Source organism: Cannabis sativa, chromosome X (genome assembly GCF_029168945.1).
Source record: "Cannabis sativa cultivar Pink pepper isolate KNU-18-1 chromosome X, ASM2916894v1, whole genome shotgun sequence".
Lineage (NCBI taxonomy): Eukaryota > Viridiplantae > Streptophyta > Magnoliopsida > Rosales > Cannabaceae > Cannabis > Cannabis sativa.
In genome coordinates, this window is record NC_083610.1 from 15,459,937 (window position 1) to 15,485,852 (window position 25,916).

The 25,916-nt window shown below is 33.0% G+C and overlaps 5 protein-coding genes across 9 annotated transcripts; 3 read left to right on the forward strand and 2 right to left on the reverse strand.

Annotated features, from left to right (window-relative positions):
• The first annotated feature begins 4,496 nt into the window (after positions 1-4,496).
• On the forward strand, positions 4,497-9,478 carry LOC115703805 (F-box protein SKIP17). Of its 3 annotated transcripts, XR_004009256.2 has the most exons (13): positions 4,497-5,047; positions 5,723-5,898; positions 6,086-6,280; positions 6,375-6,485; positions 6,702-6,787; positions 6,864-6,985; positions 7,304-7,368; positions 7,486-7,558; positions 7,639-7,701; positions 7,859-7,923; positions 8,086-8,160; positions 8,287-8,554; positions 8,916-9,478. XR_004009256.2 is itself a non-coding variant. In XM_030631042.2 (12 exons), exons 1-12 carry the CDS (start codon positions 4,664-4,666, stop codon positions 8,501-8,503), a joined length of 1,632 nt encoding a protein of 543 aa, XP_030486902.2. In that variant the 5' UTR covers positions 4,549-4,663; the 3' UTR covers positions 8,504-9,478. The 3 variants fall into 3 exon arrangements, 2 of the variants coding, with proteins under 2 accessions (XP_060962862.1, XP_030486902.2); XM_030631042.2 differs by having other exon boundaries at positions 4,549-5,047; positions 8,287-9,478; XM_061106879.1 differs by having other exon boundaries at positions 4,540-5,047; positions 8,086-9,478.
• A 3,285-nt stretch (positions 9,479-12,763) lies between these two features.
• On the forward strand, positions 12,764-14,155 carry LOC115703801 (uncharacterized). The gene is made up of 3 exons (XM_030631036.2): positions 12,764-13,125; positions 13,662-13,803; positions 13,902-14,155. The coding sequence occupies exons 1-3, from the start codon at positions 12,827-12,829 to the stop codon at positions 13,983-13,985; spliced, it is 525 nt and encodes a 174-aa protein (XP_030486896.1). The 5' UTR covers positions 12,764-12,826; the 3' UTR covers positions 13,986-14,155.
• Positions 14,156-15,804: 1,649 nt separating this feature from the next.
• Positions 15,805-18,409, reverse strand: LOC115703796 (uncharacterized). The gene is made up of 2 exons (XM_030631032.2): positions 17,371-18,409; positions 15,805-16,364 (listed from the first exon to the last, which is right to left on the reverse strand). The coding sequence occupies exons 1-2, from the start codon at positions 18,202-18,204 to the stop codon at positions 15,942-15,944; spliced, it is 1,257 nt and encodes a 418-aa protein (XP_030486892.1). The 5' UTR covers positions 18,205-18,409; the 3' UTR covers positions 15,805-15,941.
• On the forward strand, positions 18,368-24,072 carry LOC133032748 (uncharacterized). 3 transcript variants are annotated; one of them, XM_061107052.1, is made up of 6 exons: positions 18,368-19,207; positions 19,409-19,486; positions 19,599-20,459; positions 20,609-22,207; positions 22,344-22,533; positions 22,605-24,072. In XM_061107052.1, the coding sequence occupies exons 1-4, from the start codon at positions 19,028-19,030 to the stop codon at positions 20,909-20,911; spliced, it is 1,422 nt and encodes a 473-aa protein (XP_060963035.1). In that variant the 5' UTR covers positions 18,368-19,027; the 3' UTR covers positions 20,912-22,207; positions 22,344-22,533; positions 22,605-24,072. The 3 variants fall into 3 exon arrangements, with proteins under 3 accessions (XP_060963035.1, XP_060963034.1, XP_060963033.1); XM_061107051.1 differs by having other exon boundaries at positions 22,344-22,530; XM_061107050.1 differs by having other exon boundaries at positions 22,344-24,072.
• Positions 23,680-24,475, reverse strand: LOC133032056 (uncharacterized). Its single transcript, XM_061105876.1, has 2 exons — positions 24,269-24,475; positions 23,680-24,111 (listed from the first exon to the last, which is right to left on the reverse strand). Exons 1-2 carry the CDS (start codon positions 24,473-24,475, stop codon positions 23,680-23,682), a joined length of 639 nt encoding a protein of 212 aa, XP_060961859.1.
• Between the last annotated feature and the right edge of the window lie 1,441 nt (positions 24,476-25,916).

Here is a 25,916-nt window from a genome sequence, read left to right on the forward strand (position 1 = left end):
CGTGACAAGAAGGCCTAACCGTACTTACCCCTACTACCTATTGCTTAGCTAATTGGGCCAAAGTAAAAGGGTCAGTACTGCCGCATATTCCCCATTTCTCAAATGTTAGCTCACAGCACTACTTGCCACTTGGTCGAGTAGCTCAACGGCAAAAGGTGGCAAGTCTTTCCTGACCCTAGTAATCAATTCTTTGCCAAGTACCATAGGGTTAATTACAAGTTTAGTAGCAGAGGTGTGTAACCCTTTGGTCATCTCAGGCAGCTTCAGGGAAGAAATAAGGTCAACCCTCTTCTGAAGCCCCATTCATTCCTTCTCGTGGTGTCTTCTCAAGAAATGCTCAACGTCCTCCACCTTCTTCAAAATGTCATTGTTGATTACGGTTGTTGTGATATTTTCAACACGCAAGTATACGTATCGTTAACAAGTTATAGACTCACAAAGGGGGTCGAACCTCTACAATTGTTGTGAGCTCTTATTTACTTTTTATTCCTAACTCCTTATTGGTGATTACTAAGTGATTATTTAACTTTGAGTCAGTTGGCTATTTTTCCAGTCAACACTTTTCTTTTTCTTTTTTTCCCTGAACAAAATTAACCCTAATCTATTCACACACTCTCTCTCCCTTCTTCTTCTTCTTCTTCTTCTTCTTCTGTGCGACACCAGAGTAAGCATAACCAATCAAATCCAGGGATTTTCCAACCACCCCAAGCCAGACAGGCCATGAAACTGAACCCCACAAGTCATAAAATCCAAACTCGATCCCCCCTCTTCACACACACACACACACTCTCTCTCTCTCTCTCTCTCTCTCTCTCTCTCTCTCTCTCTCTCTCTCTCTCTCTCTCTCTCTCTCTCTCTCTCTCTCTCACCCCAGAAAACCCCAACCCCGATCCCTCATCTTCTCTCTCTCCTTCGAATGGTCTCTCTCACCCATGCTACTCTCGGCTCGATAGCGATATGCCACCTTCGATGGCGATTGGCCAAAATGAAGACCACCACAGACCTCCTCTTCAACAATTTGTTGGTTTTTTCTCTTTGGGATCTAAGGGGATAATGGTGATGTTGATTGTGATTTTAGATTTTGTTTATAATTTTTGGCTTATGTTAAGGTGGTGGTGGCTGTTGTGATCTGTGGTGGTGATTTTTTTTTTTTTTTTTGTGATTTTAGGTTAGTTCTAGTGTGGTGGTGGTGGTTGTGGTGGTGTGGCTAGGAAGATATGTTAGGGTGGAGAGGATTAGGGTTTCAAGGAAAAAAAGAAAAAAAAGAAAATAATTTTTAAATTATTTTTTATAATATTTTAATAATTAAGATTATGTACACCACTAAAAATTAGCTATGTATGCATTTGTGTACAATGGGCAGTCCACTGTGACACTTAACTGAAGTTTTTGGATGAAAGTGTAACGAGCAAAACAAAGCATCTGTTCAATAGGTTTTACCGTCAAAATTTTGATTTTTATTGTTAAGTATTAAAAAATATAAAGTTCGGATGGTTCTACCGTTAATATTCCTTTAATTTTAAATCATTTTTTTTTCCTTATTAGTATAAATTTCATATGGGTGTTCTATATAGAATTAGGTGGACAAAGCAAGTTCTTGTTTGAAGTTAAAACGATTAAAAGAATGAAGCTTTTGGTGCTGTCAACTCTTAAACTGAAGATGAATCCTGTTTCCCAATTCATTTCTAATGCTAATCAAACATCTAAGAAGCAAGATAGGGGTCCGAAATTTAAATTGCTTTGTAGATATGGAGAAGAGGTGTGCTTGTACAGCTCACACAACACACTTCCTTGATCTTCATCATCATTGTCTAGGGATTGAAATCCATGGGCTTGGTCTGCTATTAATCAATTCAAATACAAGTCGGGCAATTTCATTATTTCAAGCCATCATCATTATCGTGCAACCTTACGAGCTCAAACTCCGCCTTCCCTCAATTCCTTTCCAATAATTAATTTATAGTAGAAGAAAAAAAATGAAACAAATGTTTCCCGTGGATTTCAAATTTGGCGACTTCTACCAATGGAGCTATAATAAGGATTTTCGTACCTCGAAAGTCTAGCTCCGCCATGGAGCAGCTTGATTTAGAGCAGAGGCATTTGTTTATCTTTTTGCAAGTACACTATATGGAAGAAAAAGAATCAATTTGTTAGTGCATGTTTGACATCATAACTAAAAAACTGTTTTTTGTTTTTAATAACAGAAAATTGTTTTTTAAAAATAATTTGGCTTGTTTGGTCTTGTTTTTTGAAAACAGTTTTCAGAAAACAAAGTTACAAAAAACAAGAATTTTGAAAACAACAAAATGTTGTTTTCTGTTTTAAAAACCAATTCACTTTTGATCAATATTGTTTTTAAAAAACACTAACCAAACATGACTTGTTTTTAAAAACTTCAAAAACTATTTTTTGTTCTCATTTCTAAAAACAATTTTTTGAAAATAAAAAACAGAAAACAATACTAAACATGCTGTTTTTGGAAATTAGTATACTTGCTTTATTATAATTTCACTTATTTAATGAGAAGGAAGAAGAGAGAAAATCTATATTTTGATTTTTTTTTTCTATTTAGAAAATACGAGCCATTTACATTTCATCATTCCAAATAAATTTTTAAATAAAAAACTAAAAAAGTAAGTGTAATAATTTTAAATTAAGGTTATATGTATAATAAAATTTTAATTATAAAATTATATGTGTTATAATTTCAAATTATAAAGAGTTACAATAAATATATTAATAATTTAAGTGTAAAAAAATATTGTTAAAAGATCCTTGTTTAGTAATAAATTAAAAAAAATTAATTAATAATTATAAATAATTTAATTTTAAAATATAATTAATCTTAATTAAAGTTTTATAAAAAAAATATTAGATTACAAGTTATTTATTATTTTTTTTATTTAATTTCTAAATTAATTAAAACCATTTAACAGAGATCTAATAGGTAAAAAAAATGTAACTGTGATGGTTACATATTTGATGTATCCATTATAACTTCCATCTTATATGTATATATATATAAATATAAATATATATATTATATTATATACATTAGGTAATAGTAAGAGTTGTTACTACTTAATTATTAATTTAAATAATATTAACAAAATTAAACCTAATACAATTTAATTATTTTTTAATATATAAAATTTAATTTAATTTTAAATTTATTTATAAAAAAAGTATATTTAACTAAATAGTAAGATAATAAATAAGTTTATTTATATTAAACAAAATAACTAATAAATTTACATAATGTACAATTAATTAAATTCAAATTTAAATTAAGATTTATATAAAAAATACTTATTTAATTTTGTTAGTATTTTCTAATTAAGTTTAAATATTTAAAATTATTGAGCGTCTGCCCACTAAATGCTCTGAGGCAGTTATTGTATTGTGATTTTTTTTTTTCATTTGTCTTCTTAATCAACCTTCAGTAACCACCATATTCCTCCCTAAATTCATCTTTTTTTCATTGTTCTAGTAATCCTTTTCCACTATACATCACATGGATTAACTTGAATATTCCATGAATTACATACTTCTCCACTTTGATAGAGAAAATTTTAAATTTGTATCAACAATCCAAAAAGTAAAAGTTCTTGAAAATAAAGATGTACCACCATACGTGCCCCCTTCTCCAGTCCCTTGGAAGCCGCCTATGGTCCAAGATGCTTTTGGGTGTGTAATAGCAGCGATGTCGAGGCCAATCTCTGATTTTCATCCAATTAAAATGGATCTAAAGGAGAAACGATCTACATTATTTCAAGAGCCTATACTCATAAAGAAATGGCTTAACTAACCATCAGGACGTCTCAAATGTAGAATGGATGAAGCAATTGCGTTATCGATTTAAGTAATCGGTATTGCAATATACGAGAGAAACTCTATGAGTGATATGGTAGATATTACATTCATCATTGTTGAGGGCTATACTCAACTACAAGAAATTGATGCTCTCACATTCTTTTATTTTTAAAGTGACTGGATATGCAGTTTCTTTTGATTTCATTGATATAAAATTTCTTAAAGTTGTTTGAGTTTCTTTTATTTTACAATCTTGTATCCAATTTCCTTAAGGCACAAATCATTTATGTTCTTTGATTTGTTAATGCTTTTTGGTGGATGTTGATTGAATTTGGTTGGAGTATATTTCCTTCCTCAATTCTGTTATGTATAATGATTTTATATCAATACAACAATTTTTATTTCAAAAAAAAATATTTAAAATTAATTTTTTTGAAAAAATAATTAATTTATTAATCAAACAATGTTTATTTTAAGTGTAAATTTCAATAAGAATAACTCTTAAACCAAGCATTTTTATTAGATAGCACATAAATATATGTATATAATATATTGTCATATCAGTAAATATTATTCTATTCTGATTAAATGTTGGGTTAGATTCGGTGATTATTAATTGAGGACGTGTTAAACACTAAAAAAAAATGAAATAAAGAAAAAAAAATGTAAAAGCAGAGAGGAGAGGTGAGGTGATGTAAGAAAAATTCCCACAAAAATTCACATGCACACACGCAGATGGACACGTGGCGAGAAATGGGTCGTCGGTATCTTAAGCTCCCAAAAGACAAACTGTCTGAGATGAGATTGTATGGCTTTGGTATCCTAATCCCTTCTCCACTATCCCATACCAATGGATACCACCCTTCTCCTCACCTTGTCTTCCATGGCTAAGCGACCTTGTCCTTCTCAAAACCCTACAATCCAAAACCCTAACCTCGATTTCGACATGGATGACCATATCGACCACCTCCTTGAGACAATCCTTCTTCGACAGTATTCCCCTCCCACCGATTCATCCCTAGCCCCATCCTCTTCTTCTTATTCTTCTTCCATCGATCTCTCCTTTGAGAGGCTCCTCGACTCCAGGACCTCCGATTCGGATCAAACTCAGCTCATCGATCGCGCCATGGGTTTGGGAACTCTACTCCTTGAAGCTGGTAAGCGTTCTGCCAGAAAACGCGCCTCAAAGCACAATTCTCTTGCCTGGGCTCTCCCTCCTGACCTCACCATCAAGGTACGTTTTGGATTTAAATTCTTTTGAATGTTTAATTCGTTATTTAATTGGAACACTATCATTTGCTCGATTTGTTAATTTTTTATGTTATGTTGTTGTAATTGGGAACTGATTATTTGTATGCGAATCGGATGACTTTAGAATATCGTTTTGATTGCTATCTTTGAGGTTTTTATGGCTCCTTGACTGTTTTTAAGTATTCTTATTCTGCTATTTGCAATCTTTTAGGTGATAATCAGTCAAAGTGAACTTCTTAAATAGTATTGTAATTACAAACCTAGCAATAATACCAAATCAATGTAATGTGGCTTGTGAGTCTATTCATGAAAGAAAGGATGCTGATTGATTTTTTATTATTATTATTTTTGGTGGGTTAACCAGCCATTTCATATAGAAATATCGATGAATGGTTTTAGAATCATCCGTACATTAATATACGAGTAGTTTAAACATTTGACTGGGCAAAGGTTAATTAATAGCTAGGATTTCTTTTTGTATTTCATGATATATGGATCATTGCAAAGTTAGCATATTTTATTTGGACGATTATAATACTTTAGACATTAGGAGGTCGAGTCTTCAGTGCTATTATTTTAATATCTACTACTATGACTGGTAGCACTCTGGAAGGAAAGAAAGCATCTTCACACTTGATGTTTTGTGATGGATGTGCAGGTCTTTTCCATGCTTGACACACAAAGCCTTTGTTATGCAGCGGCTACTTGTTCTATGTTTAACAAATGTGCTATAGATCCCTCTTGCTATGCCAACCTTGATCTGACAACTGATGTCCCCAAAGTTAACAATGCAGTAGTATCCACAATGATCCACCGAGCAGGGAAATCCCTTCAGTAAGAATTCCTCACTCAGAAACCTTAGATCTTTTCAGAGAATTTTGTCACAATTTTTATGGTAGTAGGAGTGATTTGTGAGCAACTGGATATCTAATTTTCAGTAGATGTAATTATGCATTGAGATTGGATGGCATCTTATTATACGTGTTTCATTTTCTGTTGTATTTATTAAATGGTTATGCAGGTCTTTAAAGCTTGGTGTAGTTCAAGGCCCAAATGTATTGGCTGGATCCTGTCAGCCATTAGTTTATACAATTAGAAATTCTGTAGAAGTATCTAACTTTTCATGGAACGACAAACGATCTAGACAAGGGAAAGAGTCGTCTATTCTTACCCGATCTTGTTTAAGCCCTTTAGTTGGTGACAATGGTGCTCCAGGGTATTACTAAATTTATGAAATTTATCAATTAGATGTATACAAAAATTACCTTTTCCTGTTTATTTTTATACTTTTCTTTGACTTGTTCTTACAGGACCCTTTTGAGAAGGTTGCACCTTTACAATATTGAAAGAATGGATAACACATCACTTTGTGGGGCATTGACAGCCTGCCCCTCTCTCCTTGATTTGGAAATCGTTGGCCTGTAAGTTACTTTGAAATGAATTTCTTTTGTGCATCATTTTTTTTTTCAGACACTTAAAAAGTAATTATTTTATTATCTAACATATGATGCAATATTGTTGGCAGCAATTTGCATATATAGTTTTGTGGCTTCTGCAGATAGATTTTATCTACATGGTTGTTGTATAAAAACATATTGATTTTCATTAACATTTTTTGTTTTTGTTTTACTATTTAGTCATGTTGAATTGAGGCAAACATTGATGTCAGTTAGTGCAAACTGTCATCTGATCGAGCGTTTGTTCTTTGAATCTTCAAAAACAGGTATAAAATCCCTCTCATTAGGTTCTTAAATTTTAACCCAAAATTTTTCTTAACCAAACTGTGTCTTGAATGACAGGTAGAGATGACAGTTTGAAGTCGCCAACCTGCGTTGAATTCGTGAATAATTGCCCTAATCTGAATTCATTGGCCCTTAGGGGATTTAAGCTGCATGATTATAAAGTTCGCATACTTGTTAAGGTACAACCAAGCATCTCAAGATTTAATACACCCAAGATTCATATATAGATATGTATGTTTTGGTTGTTAAACCTTTCTTTCTATGTACTTAGATGGATTTATTGTATGGCTCTAAAATGGCTAAACTTATGTAAACAATCAGTTGCTTTTACAAATGCTAAGACATTTTATATTTTGTTCTTTGTAGTATTTTCTTCTGATCCCTTAAATAGTCTTTGTTTGAAATTTCAGCAGCATAAGATATGAGTATTATCTGGCTAAAATAAATTGTTTTATGGTAAAATGTAATAATCTAATATTTTATGGGTGCTCGTGCAGGGATTTAGAAAATTAAAATATGTTGACTTTTCAACTTCCTATTCTATCACTGGAACTTTTCTGAGGTCAGTTATCATATTTATAAGTGGATGAAGTCTCATAGAAATCTATTGAACAATTCCCATATTAGACATGTTCCATTGTTTAGTACATCTGATACATGAAAAACATTTGTCTTTCAGGAACCTTGGAAGCAGCATTGGGGGAAATTTGCTAGAATTCTTGATTTTACGGGACTGCATGCATCTCAAAGAGGTGAGAACTATTAATAGCCCTACCCATTTGTCCCCATTCCAAATTTTCTCTTTGTTAATGATCTAAATTTTCTTTTGCAGGTTGAAGTTGCTCGACTTTTGACTACTATTATCACAGGGGATTTCAAGTACCTCAGAACTCTTGTAGGTTTTCATGTTATTTACTTCTTGTGACAAAGACCTTCATATAAAGCTTCCACTTAGTGTTACCCTTGCATTATTGATCTTCTGATACTTGTAGTGCAGTTTGATGTTTGAGTTCAATTCTAATTTTTTTTTCCATTTGTACTACCTCGAGCAGGACATATCCAATAGGGAAGGTTTGGCTTCAGAGAGTGACTGGTATGATAGATGTTACACCTCTAGGTAAATCCTCTTTGATTTTATTGGATTGGGAAGGATGTTTAGAACATTATTTATTTCACAATGAAAATATTTGATCTCTGCCTCCTTTGCTTTATCTTCAGACTGTTTTCAAGGCTAGTCTTACCGGTAATAATATATTTTTTCCCCTTCAACATCATGCAGTGTAATCCCAATAAAGCAGATGTTGGATGCAAGACCTGATATTTGTTTGTTGGCTGAGTTTCCATCAGAAGGAAGGTTGGTTTATTCTTCAGTAATTGTTGTTGGCTTTGGAACTACAAAAATTTCACTTATGATGATAAAAACAATTAGTAGTAGGAGATATATTTACCGATCTCATATTGGGTGTGGATTGTTTTGCAGTTACATTGAGATTGATCAAATGTTTGAGAGTGAGCTAAATAGTGATATCAGTCTGCCATCACAACTGAGCAGTCATACTTCAGATGGATCAATGTTTATGAGTTTTTCTGAAAGCAGTTACAATAGTGACCATGGTAGTGGCAATGAGGATGGTCGAGATGCAGGTTTTGTTGTTTTTGAGGAAAGCTCAGATGAGGTTGACTTTATTGTTGTGTGAAATAAGTATCTAGTATGGCAAGGATTGAAATTTGTGGAACAATTGGATTAGGTACTCCCTCACACCCTCATAATTACAAACACATATTCTTGCAGGTTGCAGGTTGTTTCTACTGATTGCATCATCATGTGGATTTCAGCTTCATAACTTGTGTTTGTGTCACTTTACATTACATTTGTTGCTAATTGCATGTGCATTACAAAGACTGGTCAAAGTTTTCGATTCCTATTTTCTACACAGATAAACACAGTTTTCAGTACATTCTTATACCCCTAAAAGAAAAAAGGGAAGAAGGAGCGTGCTGCATTTTTCAGAACATATAGTTAAATTATCTGTTCATAAACTTGTATCACTGCATTTTGTACAAGGTAACAGTACTCTTATCACCCTGTGCACATGTTTTGACAAACAGCGTAGAGGTGCTACAGAATTCGGAGGCTCTATCTAACACAGCTTGATCAAGTGTGGTTGGCAAAATTGAGTCACATAACAGTGATTATGGCATCTCATCCTTGCCCCTGTGCCACTTTGGAAGCTGTACAAGCATTTCAGCTTATGGTTGTTTGAGTTCTCATGCTTGAGAGCAAGATGTAGTCATTTGAAGGGCCTTCCAAATGTTTTTCTTTGGCTTCATTTCCATTGTTAATCACATCATTCAGAGGTCGATAGTTATCTTTTTTTAACTCCCTTTCAATTTGCACCGAAAGAGCTCTTCACAAATTCATTATGGTTTGTCGTTAATATCTTAGCTCAGAAACGGGCAAAACATGTTGCAGGGTCATAACATTATTTACGAACCAAAAAGAAAAGAAGACAATAAAAGGGGACATCGCAAGTGACTGACTACATGTATGTATAGTACTAGTTTTTCCTTGGTTTTTCTGGTTAAATGGAATTTTGGCGTTAGATTGTAAGTTTTTTGTTATGATTAGTGTTGTTATATAGGCGGGTAATCCCTGCATATTTTCCATTGGAGACGAGGTTGTGAATGGGGCGGGTAATATTCAAAGTGGACCCATTTATTTAAAAATAAGATAAATAAAATCGGTAAATTACATAAAAATTCAATATTACACATGATAATAATTTGAAATATATGATATTATTTAAAATAAAATGAAAATATTTAAAAATTTACCGGTAAACTATCATACATATAAAGATACTAGGTAAAATTTCTTAGTTTATGAGAAATAAAAATAAAATAAATTTTATTAATATTTGAACTGATATTTGATGTTAATTTTTCGAGAGTCACAACCCTCTTTCCTTCTTTATTCGAGAGTAATATATAGGTAAGTTTTGATTATATAGCCATTAATATTTAAACTAATATTATTTATTTTTTTATTAAAATTTCTTCAAATTAAAATTCTAAATTGCTTACTGAGAACAAAAAAAAAAAAAAATTAAAACTTTAAGCTGTAATACATATAAAATGTATAAGATTTTTTCTAATCCTAAAATCTTTAATTTCATAATAATTAACAATCATTTATATGTTTTTATTTTTTAAAAAAATACTTGAGCTTACCAAAATCTATAAGAACAAAATCAATAAAGAAAATTTTAACAAAAAAAATGAACGAAGAACAAAAGTGTCATAAACATTATTGAATAATGACAATTGTCAACACAAGAATTTCAGCACAAAAAATTATACTTGATCCTTAGACAAGATTATCATCTTCCAATCCTAAAAATATAAATAATGAACAACACCTCATTAGTTATTCTAGGAGAATGATGCATGGTAACGTCAAAAAAATTATTAGATGATAATAATATTTCTCTAACAATGATACCCTAAGTAAGAACTAAGAAGTATTGTAGCGTTTTATTTTTAAGAGCATGAATAATATTAAGACAATTGGATTCCACAATCAAGCTCTTATTATCTTATTAAAAAAACATATTAATATTAATATACATGTAAATGATTCTTAATTTTACAATAATAAATTATTAATAAACTCACAATTTCATAAAATTATAAAGTAGTAATTTCAATTAATTTTTAAAAATAATTTATAATTTTTTCAAAATATTGGTTATAATTATTATTTCCAATTTTATAAAAAATAAATATAATTTTTTTAAAAAAAAAAATTATTATTAGAAACTTGCCATAAAAGGTTATTAGATTGTTACCTTATTAATTTTTTTAGTGCTCATCAATGGCTATTACCCATTTAGAAGTATTCCATATATATAAATATATATATATATATAAAGTATTTTAACTAAAACATTTCACATTATAATTTGTGAAAAGGAGATTTTTTATCTACAACTTTTAGATAGATGCTATCTTCAATTATCAATAATTAGATATTGATTTTTAATTTTCTTTTTTATTTCACACGCATTTAAGTTGTGTTTTCTTTAGTATTTGAACATGAATTTTTAGTTTATTTTTGGATTATCTTAAGAACATATTACACATAAATTATCAAGTTTTCTTAAATACTATAATATATTACATCCAGTATTTACTTTTAATTGTCAAAATTATAAATTATATTATTTAGATATACATAATAATAATCTCACCTAATAAGTAATAATATTTTTTCTTTAATTGTTAATTATATCTTTTAAATAAAGTAAAAAATACCTAACATAAAATTAGTATACGTGCCTCGCACGTAACTTTTTACTAGTAATACATATGTATATAGTCTTAAGGACATTACATCAAATTAATTAAATTTCAAAAATACATATGAAAAAATTTCTTCCTAAGAGCTTTTAGCTCCCAAAACACACCGAGCTCTTAGCTTTCAATTCACGCTTCTAGTAGTTTTGAAAGCTTCAATGTCTCCAGTCGAGTCACTTTTAATACAAACACACCAACAAGTATATTTACAACCAGTTATTAATAATACTGAAAAAAATACGTAGTGTAGATTTTTTTTTTATCAAAGAAGTATAATTCATTGTAGTTCGTTAATTATAAAAGGTTATTTCGCTGCATATTTCAAATTCCACTACTTTGATCTAACCCTAATAGCTAGAATAGTAACCCTGGAATAAATATATAACACAAACACACCTCTACTACTACAAACCAGACTCTATATATAAATTTTTTTAAATAGAGTCTATTTAGCAATTAAAATCAACATTAATGATTCCTTATTTTGAATGATTTTCTTCTTTTTTTTAGATGGATTTCTATGTGTTTTAATCCTAAACTTTGACAACATGTTAATGTCCGAGGTTACGTGGCATATCAGGCATTGTGGTAGAGAAAACGTTCAATCATAATAGAAAACAACAAAATATAGATAAGCAATTAATCCTATTATGAATCAATTACATACTATTTTAACACACAAAAAGTGATAAAATAACACACAAAAAGTGACTTTATCTTAATAGCAGGAAAAATAATAATAAAATTATCATATATTGATTTAAGCTTTTTAACAAGAGGAAGACAAATCGAATATGTCAAGGAACAACGTGATGTTTGAGTAAGCCTGTTTATACCAAAAAATAATGAGATTCAAAGAGAGATCACTATGTTCGAGAGACTCAATACAATCATAGCCTAAAAATATCATGGACATGCAACAACAATTGACACTAAAACCTGGGCGAACCAATCTACATATATCTATAATGCAGTTGTTTAGGGTGATGATATGACAGTTGTTTGATTGGTTTGTGATTCAAAAATTGTGTTTTTTAAAAATGTGTTTTGGAAACAAAAATTTAAATTTTGTAAGTGAAAAGTTGTTTTTAAATATGTGATTGGTTGTAGTGTGATTTAATGTTTTTGAGTTTTAAAAAAGTGAATATGTGATTGGTTGGGAATCTCAAAATAAAAAAGTAAGAGAATAATTAGAGAGTTTTTGGATTCAATGATTTGAAAACACAAAAAACATAAAAATGGTGTTTTCATTTTTTAGCCTAAAACTCAAAATAGTATTCAAATTTTGTTTTTAAAAACACTCAACCAATCAAGAATTCTTACGTGGACCCCCACCATTTTAATTTTCAAAAACATAAAATAGTTTTCAAATCCTAATTTTTCTATTTTGTGGTTTTTGTAAGTTGTTTAAGCTACTTTTTCTTTTTTTCTTTACTTTTATATTATTATTATTATTTTATATTTTTTTAATAAATTATTAAAAAAACATTAAATGATATATGCAATATAACACCATGGTAAAAATTAATTTAAAAATATCACAAAATCAATTTTTATAATAAATATAACTCAATTTTTACATCACTTATTAAAAATGTTTTTATATTATATAATAAGAGAGCGAGGCAGAGAAGATATTCTTTTCCGTCTTAAGAAAGACAAATATGGCAACACTTTCTCTGTTCTCTTTTTCCAATTCAGTTCCGATACTACAGCTACGTCCCCGGTTCCCCTCTCCCCAACCCCATTTCTCGAACCTTGTCCATCCCTATTCATTCACTTCTTCTACTACTCTCAAATTGAGTGGCTTTCGGGATAAAACTGTGGTGGCCTTTGGAAGCAAGTCAACCGACCCAAACGAATCCCAGTTCTTGGATGAAAATGGAGTGGTTGATGATATGGATGGCTATCTCAACTACCTTTCCCTTGAATATGATTCCGTTTGGGATACTAAACCATCCTGGTAATTAAATGTTAATTTTATTCTTCACTATTACTTTTATTGCATTTATCACTGTTATTTGTTTAGCTAATTAAATGTTTCGAATTTGGTCAAAATATTGTTCTCAGATGTTTAAATTGGATTTAATATCATATGGGTATTTTCTAAAATCGAGTAATTCTCGACTGAAACCGTGATTGGTTTTTCAAAATGTACATCATCTCAAATCCCAAAATTACAAGTCAAGATAAGTATTAGTCATTAACCAAATGAACTAGCTTATTTGGCCTATGTATATGTATATATTGAGAAATTCTAATAGGCACAAGTGGTATCAAGTACCAGTGGTCTCATATAATTTAATATAATAGTTTTTAGGAAGTATCGCTAGCTAATCGCAACGCGACACGTCTTAAGGTTGTTAGGCACCACTGGTACCTAATAGCAATGCTCATACATATTACATGAAATACAATGTTGAAGTTGAAGAGTACAATATATAGCTTCAATTATTATACCGCTAACTTTACCTTGATAACTTTTGGCCATTTTTTCAGGTGCCAACCATGGACAATTGCGTTGACTGGGGCTTCTGCAATTGCCTGTAGCTGGCTGATCTTACACTCAGTATTAGTCACTGTAGTTGTATCATTACTGATATGCGCATGGTGGTACATATTTTTGTACTCTTATCCAAAGGTACATACATAGTCTATTTTGCTTGCTTTCCCCCTCTCTTGTCCTATATCTCAATGAAATTTGCCATGTATTCATTGAAGATTTCATTATTGTGTTAGGCATACGAGGACATGATTGCTGAAAGAAGAAAGAGGGTGACAAACGGTGTTGAAGATACGTTTGGATTGAGGAAGAGTCAGTGATACTAAAAACAAAATAGACATGAGTTTCTTTCCTGTCTTTTGTAAAGATTTTATGTAGGTCTATATATTAATTGTATGATTTCATTGTTGAAATTTAGACCAAGGTGTTTGCCTTCAAATGAATTTGAATACCAAGGAAAGAAATTGATTACATTTCATGAAAAAGAAAATTACAGGCATTGCGTGGTTAATAACTTAACAAGTATTGATTAGGGGTGTTCATATAATTCGTAATTCGTGGTTCTAAACTCCAAGTAACTCGGACCAAACTATTTGAGACTGGACTAAATAAATCCGGTGTAAATGATTTGATCAATCTGGACCGCTTTAAATTTTATGGTTCGGTCATGGTTTTAGAAATCTCGGTAGTGGTTCAAACTAAACCAATTCATACAATTATTACATATATCCTTAATATATTTTTTTGAGACAAAATGTTAATATTTGGGAACAACTTTAAGTAGAATATTGATATTGAGTTTATATTGTTACTTATTAAAAGTAAAAAAATACCGAAAAATGAACAATCATTGTAAAAAAAAATTAGAACAACTACGAAATACAAACCATGGTTCAAATCAAACCAATCCGTTTTTGAATGGTTTGGTTTGGTTTAATCATTTCATTGGTCTGGTTTGGTTTTGAATTTTTAAAAAACTGTAATAGTAATTTGGTTTGAAAAAATTAAAAATTTAGACCAAACCAATCCGTGAACACCCTTATTAATAATATTGAGCACCCCTAAAAAGAATAGTATTGAATGAGCGTATGCTATGCCATCCATAATTATATTACTGTGAATTAAAGACATTTAGCAATGTTGTGAATTAGAGACATTTAGTGATGAGAATTAAAGAGATTTAGCAATGTTTTGCGATATAGCAATATTTAGCGATATTTCACGAAATCGTCAAAAACCAAACAAAAAAAAAACACAAAAAACAAGCGAGTTGAGAACTCCAGCGATGGGTAAGGATTTCGAGGATTTTAGAGCAGTTGAGCTCATAGATTTTGGGGCTTTAGGGTGGAGACAATAAGACTTGGAGTGAGAGAGTTAAAGTGTTAGAGAAAGACTTTTGAAATGTAAAAGTATTTTGAGTGGAAAAGATATTAAAAGTATAAGTACGGATGTGCATAAATCGATCGAATCCAATGACAAACGACTAATCTAAATACAATCGGCCGTCAAATATTGGATATTCAATTATGATCGAATTGGATGTTATTTTTAAATATCCAATTAGATCAGATCGGATATTGGATAGGGAATCCAAAAATCCAATACATCCAACATCCAATCAAACTAATTAGTATTTTCATTTAATTTGAATGAGTAATTAGATTTTATGTTGTTATACGCAAAATATATATGTATATATAAAAATTAATATTAAAATTTTACTATTTTTTCTTGGATCCAATCCAATCTAATACATATTGGACCTAAAATATTAGATGGATCCAATCCGATCAAAAAAAAAATACTAAATCTTAAATATTGGATAAACTTAAATTAATCCAATAAATATATTTGAAATACATTTAATGGATAAAACTAATCCAATCCAACATTCAATAGATGTTAGATCGATTGGATGACTGAAATTAATTGGATCGAATGAGATGGTAAAATTTAATATTAAATATGTAATTGACTCGAATCTAAATAAGCCTAAAAGCATTTAATGTGATCCAATAAACACCTCTAACCATAAGTATCCTATTTCTAAACCAAATTTTCCATTATTTTTTTTAGAAAAAATAGAATTAGTGTTAATTTTTGTTTTCTCCAAGCAAGTTTCCATCTTCATTAGAAAAATGAAACAAAATGAAAAAAACTACTATAAATTATCGTCAGTTTTTCTTTTCTTCCGCACCAAATAAGTAAACGGTAACATACAAGCTGACACCATTTAAAAAATTCAAACATTTCTATAGATGATAATATACAAAGGCCTAGCTCTCTTTCTGAGCAGGCATTAGTCGAAGTCTTTCTTCTCCGGCTTGACTACTACTACTACCCCATGAAATACCCTCTTCAGCTAGCAGAGACTGCAAGTCACTACCATTGGCGAGGCTGTTGAATTCAACTGCTTTTGAGGGCATTGTTGGGTAGCGGCGCTGGCAGAAAGTCATTAACCTCTTGACGGACTGTAAGTACTTTCGAGTTGTTTCATCATTCATAATGTGGGCCACACTATTGGTGTAGATCTTCTCACGAGCTGAACGCTCGTGAATACCAACCATAGTAACACCAATAGGCCAAGGTGCGTTTCCGATGGCCAGCTTAATGTAGTGATCCATTGCAGCTAGATAGTCTCGCCTCATGCAGCAATTGACGAATAGCATCAGTGCTTGACGGATATCATCTGGGAGAACCTGCATAAAGAATATATCACAAGATGAATATAAGTAGTTATAATAGTTGAAAAGGGTGACCGCATGCCCTGAAGCAGAACAAAATAGAATGGCATAGTTCCTATTTCTTAGTGCTAATGCAACAACAGCACCTATTGGTTTTTCTCCAACCATAGAGAGGGTTGCACAAAGTCAAGAAAAATTGAAAACAAGAATATCTAAGATTGAAGACCATAGTAGTACTACTTTACTAACCAGGAACTGATTTAAACACCTTGACAACAAGTTTTTCTAGCGGTATCGTTTTGGAATGACACCTAAAAGTACATAAAGGTATAATGAATGATTTGTAGTTGTTTCATTATCTTAGCCAGATAAAGTTGCAACTTGCAACTATGTAAATGCAAAAGCTCATTACACACACTCATTGTGAGTAAAGAAGAAAAAACAAGGATGAGTTAATTGTGTTTTATAAGCGGATCAAGATGCCATCAAAACTTATGATAGTCATTAAGCAATACCCATACCACATGATCTCTATGGTGCCTATTTGATTCAATCACTCTTGATAAGAAAAACACACATGGATTGCAGTTTCTATTACGAGCCAGAAACTTAGTGCTCGTTTGAGTACAAAATTGTAAGCATAGAAATAGAAAATGGAAAAAGTTTGTAAAAGGACAGGGAGTAATATAAAAAAAGTATGAATCTTGCTACTCATATGAGTGTAAGTAGACATAAATCGACCAGAGTTAATTTTGATTACCTTACTTGTTGGTGATCGTAAACGGATAACAAAGTATTACACACTTATCGTATTCAGAACCTATTCCAATCCAAGCTTAATCTAGCAATCAGCAAACCTATTTCTAAGGCATACTGTCGTTCCCAACAGATTCTAAACCTTCTTATTACCATCAAAATGGGAAAACAGACATTAAATTTTTCGGAGGGAGTGAATATTCATGTACTCCACATGGGTCATAGAAAAAGAGCAAGTGATAAGAATTTAAATTCAAACATTTACCTTTTTCCTACAAAACTTGAAGAGGGGATGCAAATACCGCGCGCACTGCTTGAACGTGGCAACCATGGACTTCCCTTTAGCGGTACGCTTCTCGGCGTCTTGCATCTCATTCAACTCCTGCTTCCACTCATTCAACAGCTTCTTGAAGAACACCAAAATCTTGTCTTCCTCACACAACTCTTCGAAATTTGCTTTCATTCGCTTCATATCTTTCTCTACATCGACCCCACTGGACTCGCCATCGGTCAACTCCTCCTCCCCCCCACCTCCTTCCCCATCCTCCACCACCCCATCCACATCTCTTTTCTTCCGCTTTCTCTCGCTCATCATCCCAACCTTCTGACGCTTCCTCAGCTCCGCGATATCCCTCAAGAAATCATTGGTCTGCCCTTCAGTCATGTCGCTATCCACCTCGAACAACCCGGCTTTCAACACGTACTTCAGCCGATCGAGCCGAGAATCGTCGTCCTCACCGAAGAGAGTTATAGGCTGCTTGAGGATCCGGAGTCGGCGAATGACTTCTTGCTTTGGTAACACAAGGTTATCGATGTTTCGCTCATCAGTTAGGGATTTGGAAGTGGTCGCAGCCGATGAATTCGTCGCTGTGACGGCTGTTGTGGTTGAGGAAGAATTGGATTTGTTGGTTCCGGCCGCGGCAGCGGTGGCTGCCGTAGTTTGAAGCTGAACTTTAGCCTCCAATTCGCGTTTTTCCTGCTCGCGCAGCTTCTGAATGTTCTTCTGCTCAATGTCGGAGCGCTTGAAAACTCGCTTGCCGCCGGTGTCTGCGGCCAGGCTTTGGCGCTTTCGGAGGAGCTCTTGCTTGAGAAGATCCATCTATGGTTATCTGAGTTCTAGGGCTTGTGATTGTATTGTAATCAATGTGAATTGGAAGTTGGGAACTGAGGTAGAAGAAGAAAGATGATTCAGTTTGAATCCAATCCGAATTAGAAATAGGGAATTATCTTTTTTCTTTTTTCTTTTTTTTAAGGAGAAATTAGGGCTGCTCAGCTGGGCCACCCAACCCAATTCGCATTTGGGCCAAAAAAAAGTATAAAATTATGGGCCGAATATATATGAGTTGAAAAAGGGAAATTTACACCCATTACTGTTTTTTCTCAATTTCTTTCTTTTATACTGTTACACGCTGGAATTAATATTTATACTGTTTTTTTTTTTTTTTTGGCAGTTTACTGCCTTGCAAACTTTATTATGTAATGGGCTGATACTTGCCACTTGTCACGATAGGGTTTTGCCACATTTTTTTTTAAAAAAAAAAAATTCTTTTTAATTGTTTGATTTGACAGTTTTCTATTCTTATCAAAAGGTATTGTACTTTTGCATTTTTCTTTTATTTTTTTTATTATTTTCGAATATAAAATTTGTAATTGTAAATCTCTCTTCCCTCAACTGTTCATCTTCTTCCCCATTTTCAGTTTTCTTATACGGTTGTAGTAGTGGGTGGTTTTAGCATTTTAAAAAATTTCAAATCCCATCCCACTTTCTTAAACTTCCCTCTCATTTTCCCTCCCATTTTTATTATTTTTGTCTATAAATACCTTCATAGTTCCTGATAATGGTCGTTACTCGTTCATCACCATCTCCGGCTTAAGTTACAAAACCCACAAAACAATCGCAGAAAACCAGACCCAAATCAAAAATGGGTAAAAAAAATCTGAAAGAGAACCCTCCTAGCCCCACTTCCCCTTCTGTTAAAAGAAAAACTCTTGCTGGACCTTCGAAGAACACTCGAGGAAAAAGACCTCGAACTGTTGTTGAAAATTCAGACTCAGATTTTGAGTTGGATTCTGAATTTCTTAAGTCGCCTGTATCTGTTAAGGTATTTTACTATTTATCTGTTGTTGTTTTTGAGGTTTTTTGTTTTTTTGTTAAATTCGATTTTTGAAGTTCATATATCTGGGTATATGTTTGTTTTTGTCTCTGTATTTGTAATGGTTTTATATATCTTGTTTGATTTATTTATGTGTTTTTGTTAATTTTTTATTTGTTGTTTTGTTGGTGTTGTTTTGTTTTATTTTAGGGCAAGGGTAAATCCCCTGTAAAGGTGTTGCCATCATCAGGTGTTTCTGAGGAAATTCCTGTTAATAGGATTGTTGAGGTTTGTCATGTTATGCATTCTGTTCTATGTTTTTTTATTGTGTTTTTGTTGTTGTTATTTTCGTAGTGTTTTATGGTGTTTTATCAGTGTTTTTGATTGTTCTGTTTTTTAGGATTGGGAATGCAAGTACACCCGATCTCAATTCTATCATTCTAGAGTAGTAACATCTGGGTATTACTCTGTACTTGGAGACATTAAGAGAATTCTAACTGAAAGCCAATTGGAAATTTTTTCAAAATCTGTGTTTGGTTATTTTCTTCGGATTCCGGAGTACATAATTCATTACCAATTGCTTCATTGTTTGCTGTTGAGGGAGGTTCAGCAGCCTAATGGGTTGGAGTTTTGGGTTTGTGTCCAAGGGAAATACCTTAGGTTTAGTATCGAAGAGTTTGCGTTGGTCACGGGGTTAGATTGTCATGTTGATTCTGATTTTTATCAGTTTAAGCAAGATGATAATGAATTGGTCAAATATTGTTTTAAGGGGTACAAAAAAATTACCAAGGGTGCTATTCAGACTGCTTTTATTGCTGACAATCTTAAGGATAACGACGATCTTGCAGTCAAGTTGGCTGTATTGTATTTTGTGCAGTGTTATTTGTTAGGTGGTCCCCCGGGTAAAGTTGTTTCGTCTGAGGAAATAGATGTTGTCGATAATGGTCGATATAATGAATTTGGTTGGGGCAAGCATTGTTTTGATATTACTATGCATTCTTTGAAGGGTAAGATAGATTCTGGTTATAAGAGGGTAGTTCGTAGTGACGAGGATGGTGGGTATTACAGGTTATTGGGTTTTCCTTTGGCTATTCAATTCTGGTTTTTCGAGTGTTGCCCGTATGTTATTGGAAAACTGTCGTTGTACTCAAATGTTGGCATTCCAAGGATTTTGAAATGGCCTAAATTACCCAAGGACAAGGAGGGTATGGTGAAAATGGATGTCATGAACACCCTCATTTTCGATCGGTCTTTGAAAGAGGTAATCCTGTTGTTTTTTACACTATTTCCACTGTTGTTTTAATGTTGTTTTTGTGTACATTATTTATACTTTATGTTTTGATTGTTGTTGTTATTTTATAATTTCAGTTTCATGTGCATATTGTTTTTTGTTGGTTTTTGTTATTTCAGTTAAAATTAAGAAACATCACTCCAACTTCCGTTGAGAGATTGAGTTTGAGCCTCACTGATTTTTTCTCTGGTGAGACTACTCCCGAGGCTGTAAAATTCAAAATTAAAGGTGGTTCCAAGCCTGCTGGTCAACCTGGCTTGATGGGTGCTTCTTCATCATCTGCTCATGAGAATGTCTCCCGAGTTGAGTTTGAGGAATTTAAAAAGTGTTTATCTGTTGTTGTCAGCCAGCAAGGGATACTTATGAACTCTGTTGCTGAGATGAACAAGAAGCTGGACATTCTTATTAAGGTGTTTTTTTAATTGTCATTACTTTTTCTGTTATTTTTTAGTAGTGTTTTTATGTTGTTTTATACAGTAAATTAATTTTTTAAGTTTTTTTTGTTCTCAGTCATCCCAAGGTGGTCTTACTCACAATGGATCTCAGTCTGAAGATGCTCTTCGTACTTCAGAAAATGAGGATGATGAAGATTCCACTTCGGAGGAAGACGAGGATGATAAATTCGACGATGACAAAGGAGATGATCATCATGACGATGAAACTGATGATGATGATGATCCGGGTGGAGATGGTGTTGGTCGGTCAGGATGAGGCTCACACGGGCGATGTTCGTAACGATGAGGGTGTTGTTGTCCCCGAGGTTGTTTCGAGGGATGATGATACCGGCAAGGTGGATGATGCCAAGAATTCTGACCCTGTGGAACCTCTTGCAGAGATCAAACAGGTGTATTTCTTGTTTGGACATCATTTTTTTTGTGCTTTTTGTGTGGATTTCTGTGTTTTGTGTTTGTTTTAATAGTTTTTTACTGTTTTTTTTGTTGTCAGCCTGAACAGTCTCAAGGTGGGGAGGAGAACATTGATGTTGATGTAACAATTGCATCTGCTGTTAAAGCTGTGGAGAATTTGGTTTGTGTTTCTGTTTTTGTTCCTTTGTAATTTGTGTTTATATGGTATTCTATTGTTGTTTTTATAGTGTTTTGATTGTACTATTTGAAATTTAAAAAAAGTCTTCTTTTTTTCCTTTTTCTTTTTTAGATTGGTTCCTCAACTCATGCCCCTGCTTCTGTTGAAACTTCTGAGAAGACTGATCTTGAAATGGTTGTTTTTCAAGAGACTCCTATTTTACGTCCTCAAAAGAGGGATCGGAAGAAAGGAGCTGTTTTGAAATCCCCATTCATTGAGATTGCTTCTGGTGCATCTAAATCAGGTTCATCCTCAGTTTCTCCTGATGATTCTGTGTATAAGGTCGTTAAATATGTGCGTGGTTTGTGCCCGTTGGACAACAAGATTGGTGAACCTGTCGATCCGCAATTGGAAGCTGAGTTTGTCAAGTGGGTTGATACAGGTCTTAGAAAGCATAAATTAAGTATTTTTGTAGGTGTTTTCAGTTATATATCTCTTATCGTTTTCCATTTATTTTTTATTTTTTTATTTGTGTTTTGATATTTTTTTATTTGTTTTTTTTTAGCACAACAACTAATGTGTATTGTAAGGGTAAGGACACAATATTTCCGCCTTTTCGTTTTGGTGTTGAGGACATTAGCAACAAGATGTGGTTTCACAACCTTGCCTACCCTAATTGTTTCCTTACCAATTCTGTAAGTTTTTTTTTTATTATTATTATTATTTACATATTGTTTTTTTTATTTATTTTTTTTAATGTTTTTAAGTGTTGTTCTGTTAGTTTTATTATAAGTTTGAATGTTTTTTTACTTATTTTTTTTTTTTGTTCAGCACATTGACATTATTTTCTATTATCTTCGTAAGAAAATAATGTACTCAGCCGAGCCGAAAATCAAAGTCACCACAACTGATTGCCTCTTTTGTTCTAGCATAACAAGTTTGTATGAGAAGTTTGTTGAGAAAAACAACGATATATCGGTGTTGTCTCTTTCTCACAATGTGGCCCAGTACATTCAAGGTGGTAAGATATTATGTGCCACTCCTTGGCATTTGGTTGATCATGTTGTTATGCCTATCAATGTAAAATTACAGGATCATTGGATTTGTGGTCGTCTAAACATAGCTGAGCGGCGCATATATCTGTACAATTCATTGCGTTCTGGGAGGTATATGACAGCTGCCAAAGAGGCTTGCAAGCCTTTCTCTGTTATTTTACCATATTAATTCTCTATGTTAGACTTCAAAGGCCTTCGCAACGAAGCTAAGTTTAGCACTATGGAACCGTTCCCTATTGTTGTTGTTGATGGTTTACCCGAGCAGGTCACAGCGTAAGTTTTATGTTTAGTGTTCAATGTTTTTCACTGCTTGTTTGTATTTTTATTTTTTGTTATGTGAATTTGATTTTTATTAGTGTTCTCATAGTGTCTGTTTTTGTGTTTTCTTGTTGTTTTTTTTTTCCAGTGATTGTGGTGTTTTTGTAGCATCATTTGCTGAGTATTTCATTGATGGCAAACCCATCCCATCCTCTGATTTTGATGTAGAAATTCACCGCGATCGTTTGGCTGTGTTATTTTATCAATATGGCATGAAGAAGCAAACTGAGAACATTGAAAGTGAATCCGAGGCCCCTCCCAGCCTTCCCAAGAAGTGATTTGTTTTTTCAATCAGACTGTCATTGTTCTTATAGTTTTTTAATGTTGTTTTTATGTTTTTTTATGTTGTTTTTCATAAACAAACATTGGTGTTCTGTTCTGTTTCCTTACGTTTTGTGTGGACAATATGTAATCTTTATTTTTGTATATTTTTTCTTATTCTTCTTATGTACAAACAAGTTGGTATGTTAAAGTTGTTAGTTTTTTCATTTCACATCCCTTCTTTTTTTGTTTTTTTTTTCTTATAGTTTCTCTGTTTTTTTGAATACAAATATTCATTTCAGTATTAAAAACACAAACTGTTTCAATAACAAACTTCATATATATATTCAATTTAGTATCCAACATCTTTTAATATCCAATCTAAAGTATCAACAATTCCCAATGTAATCAATGTTTTTCAAATAAAAACTGTATTCCCTTTGTATTTCAGAAATTTAAATTCCTCAATATCTCATTCTCAAAACGTATGTGTAGTTTTCTTTTGTTTTTCCACTGTTGTTCTGTTGTTGTTTTTATTCCCTTCTACGTCTTCTGCTGCATGTTCTTTTGTTATGCCCCAGTTCACCACATTTGCTGCACTTGTTGTGTTGATCCTTTTCCCATCCAGCCTTCCTTCTTAATGTTTTTGGTCTTCCTGATTTTACTCTTTCATGTGGAGGCAAGACTATAATATTCTTCACTTCTTCCGGTACCTCCCACTCACTTTGGTGTCCTATTGGGTAAACTGTCCCTGAATAAGTTGCCAGCCAATTTTTTTTTGTGTAGTAATCTGAACAGTAGGTGTACGGGTCCATGTTCATCTCCCTCATCACGGCCACAGCGTGCCCGCATGGCATTTCATCTATTTGGAACCTGTTGCACGTGCATGTTCTTTTTTCTAGGTCTACTTCCCACGATTCTTTCATTCTTGTTACCTCAAACAAGTAATATGTTGTTGCTTTAACCTGTTTTAAATTTTATTACAAAAAAAAAAAACAAACATAGCTGTAATTCCTACAACAACAATACGAAACTATTAAAACAACACTACAACAACACCTTTTACTTACTGTTTGTTTTTTTTTTTTTTACAAAAAAAAAGAAGCATAATTAATATTTTACCTCCAGATTCAATGAGTATGTGTAATTTTTCAACAGTATGTCTTCTCCAGTTGGTGATAGCTTAGTGAAGGTGTTGTGTGCTTTTGTCCAATTAGTATGCGTCCACTGTTGCACCAATGCTCTCAAGCATTCTAGCAGCGTTGTAATTGGTAGCTCCCTTGCTGCCAAAATTGCAGCGTTCAGTGATTCTGATATGTTTGAGGTCATTGTGGAATACCTCTTGTTTTGGCTATGAATTCTTGACCACTTTTCATAACCGATTTTTTTTAGGTAAGGTCTTATGCGTTTGTCCAATCCATCCAATTCAGCCATGTGGAACTCGAATTGATTTTCTGTGTAGGCTTAGACTGCTCCAAAGAATGGTAGATTGTATTTGGCAGCATGTTGTTTGAAGCTTGTTTTAAGGTTGCTCAAAATGTGGTAACCGCGATATCGTGTGCAATTTCGGATAGATTTCTCTTCTGCTTTGATGAGGCTTTCATTCCCGTTCGAAATTAGGCATTGGTGTTCCCGTACCCCATACGCTTCTTTAAATTTTTTGAAGAACCATTTCCAAGATTGGTCATTCTCGGAATGCCTCAACCTGAAAACGCTAGTGGAAAAATATGACCTGCTGCATCTTGTGTGCATGCGCACAACAAAGTTCCCCCATAAGCTGCTTTGAGGAACGTTCCGTCCACAACAACTATCGGTCTGCATGCTCCCCACCCTTTTATGGATGCATCCAACGCCATGAAAACAAAGAGCAAGCTGTTGTCTTCTGACGTTTTCAGATCGACAAATGATCCAGGGTTTGTTTTTTCCACCATGTGTAAGAAACTCGGTATTAGGCTGTACGAGTCACTAGCATTACCTCTCAAGTCGTTTACTGCATGTTCCTTACTTCTCCAAGCTTTCATATAGTTTATTTTGATGCCATATCTGTATTTCAACTCCCCTTTTATGTCCATCGGTGTTGCCTTGGTCTTTATGTTCAAGAACTTCGGTTTTATGCATTCCCCTATCAGTTTCGATGTTGCTTGCCTTTGGTCTTCATGCCTAATATTTATGGGGCATGTGTGCATATTTGAGAACCTATTGAAACAAAAAACAACAAAAACAGCATTAAAAAACTATTAAAACAAACCTGTTGCAGATATCAAACATGTGTATTTCAGTACAAATTGTGGAAAAAGGGCATTTGTTCAGGCTGACAACAAAAACAACATTAAAAAACTATTAAAAACAAACCTCCTGATTATGAATGTGTTTGTTGGGCCATTTCTCGATGCTCTTAGTGACCAATTGCAGCTTTCGTAAACACATTTCAGGCTGTACTCTTGAGAGCAGGACTTCCACACTTTGTACTGAAAGTTGTTTTTGATTGCGTAGTAGCTGAGGACATTTTTTAGAGTTTCTTTGTCTTTGTATGCCTGTCCTTTTTCCACTTCGGGGTGTTGCTTGTCTGTTATTAACTTTGCATTGTTGATGTCGATTTCTGGATCCAGTTTTTTACTAGTGTTTTCAAGTTGTTCTACCATTTCTTCAGCAACCAGATTTGCATAGTCAATTATGTCGAAGTTGTCCTCCTCATCTTCTATTGTTTCTGACTGTTCTCCTTCTTCTGTTTGCTGTCCCGTTGTGTATGATTCTGTTGTTGTTATGTTGT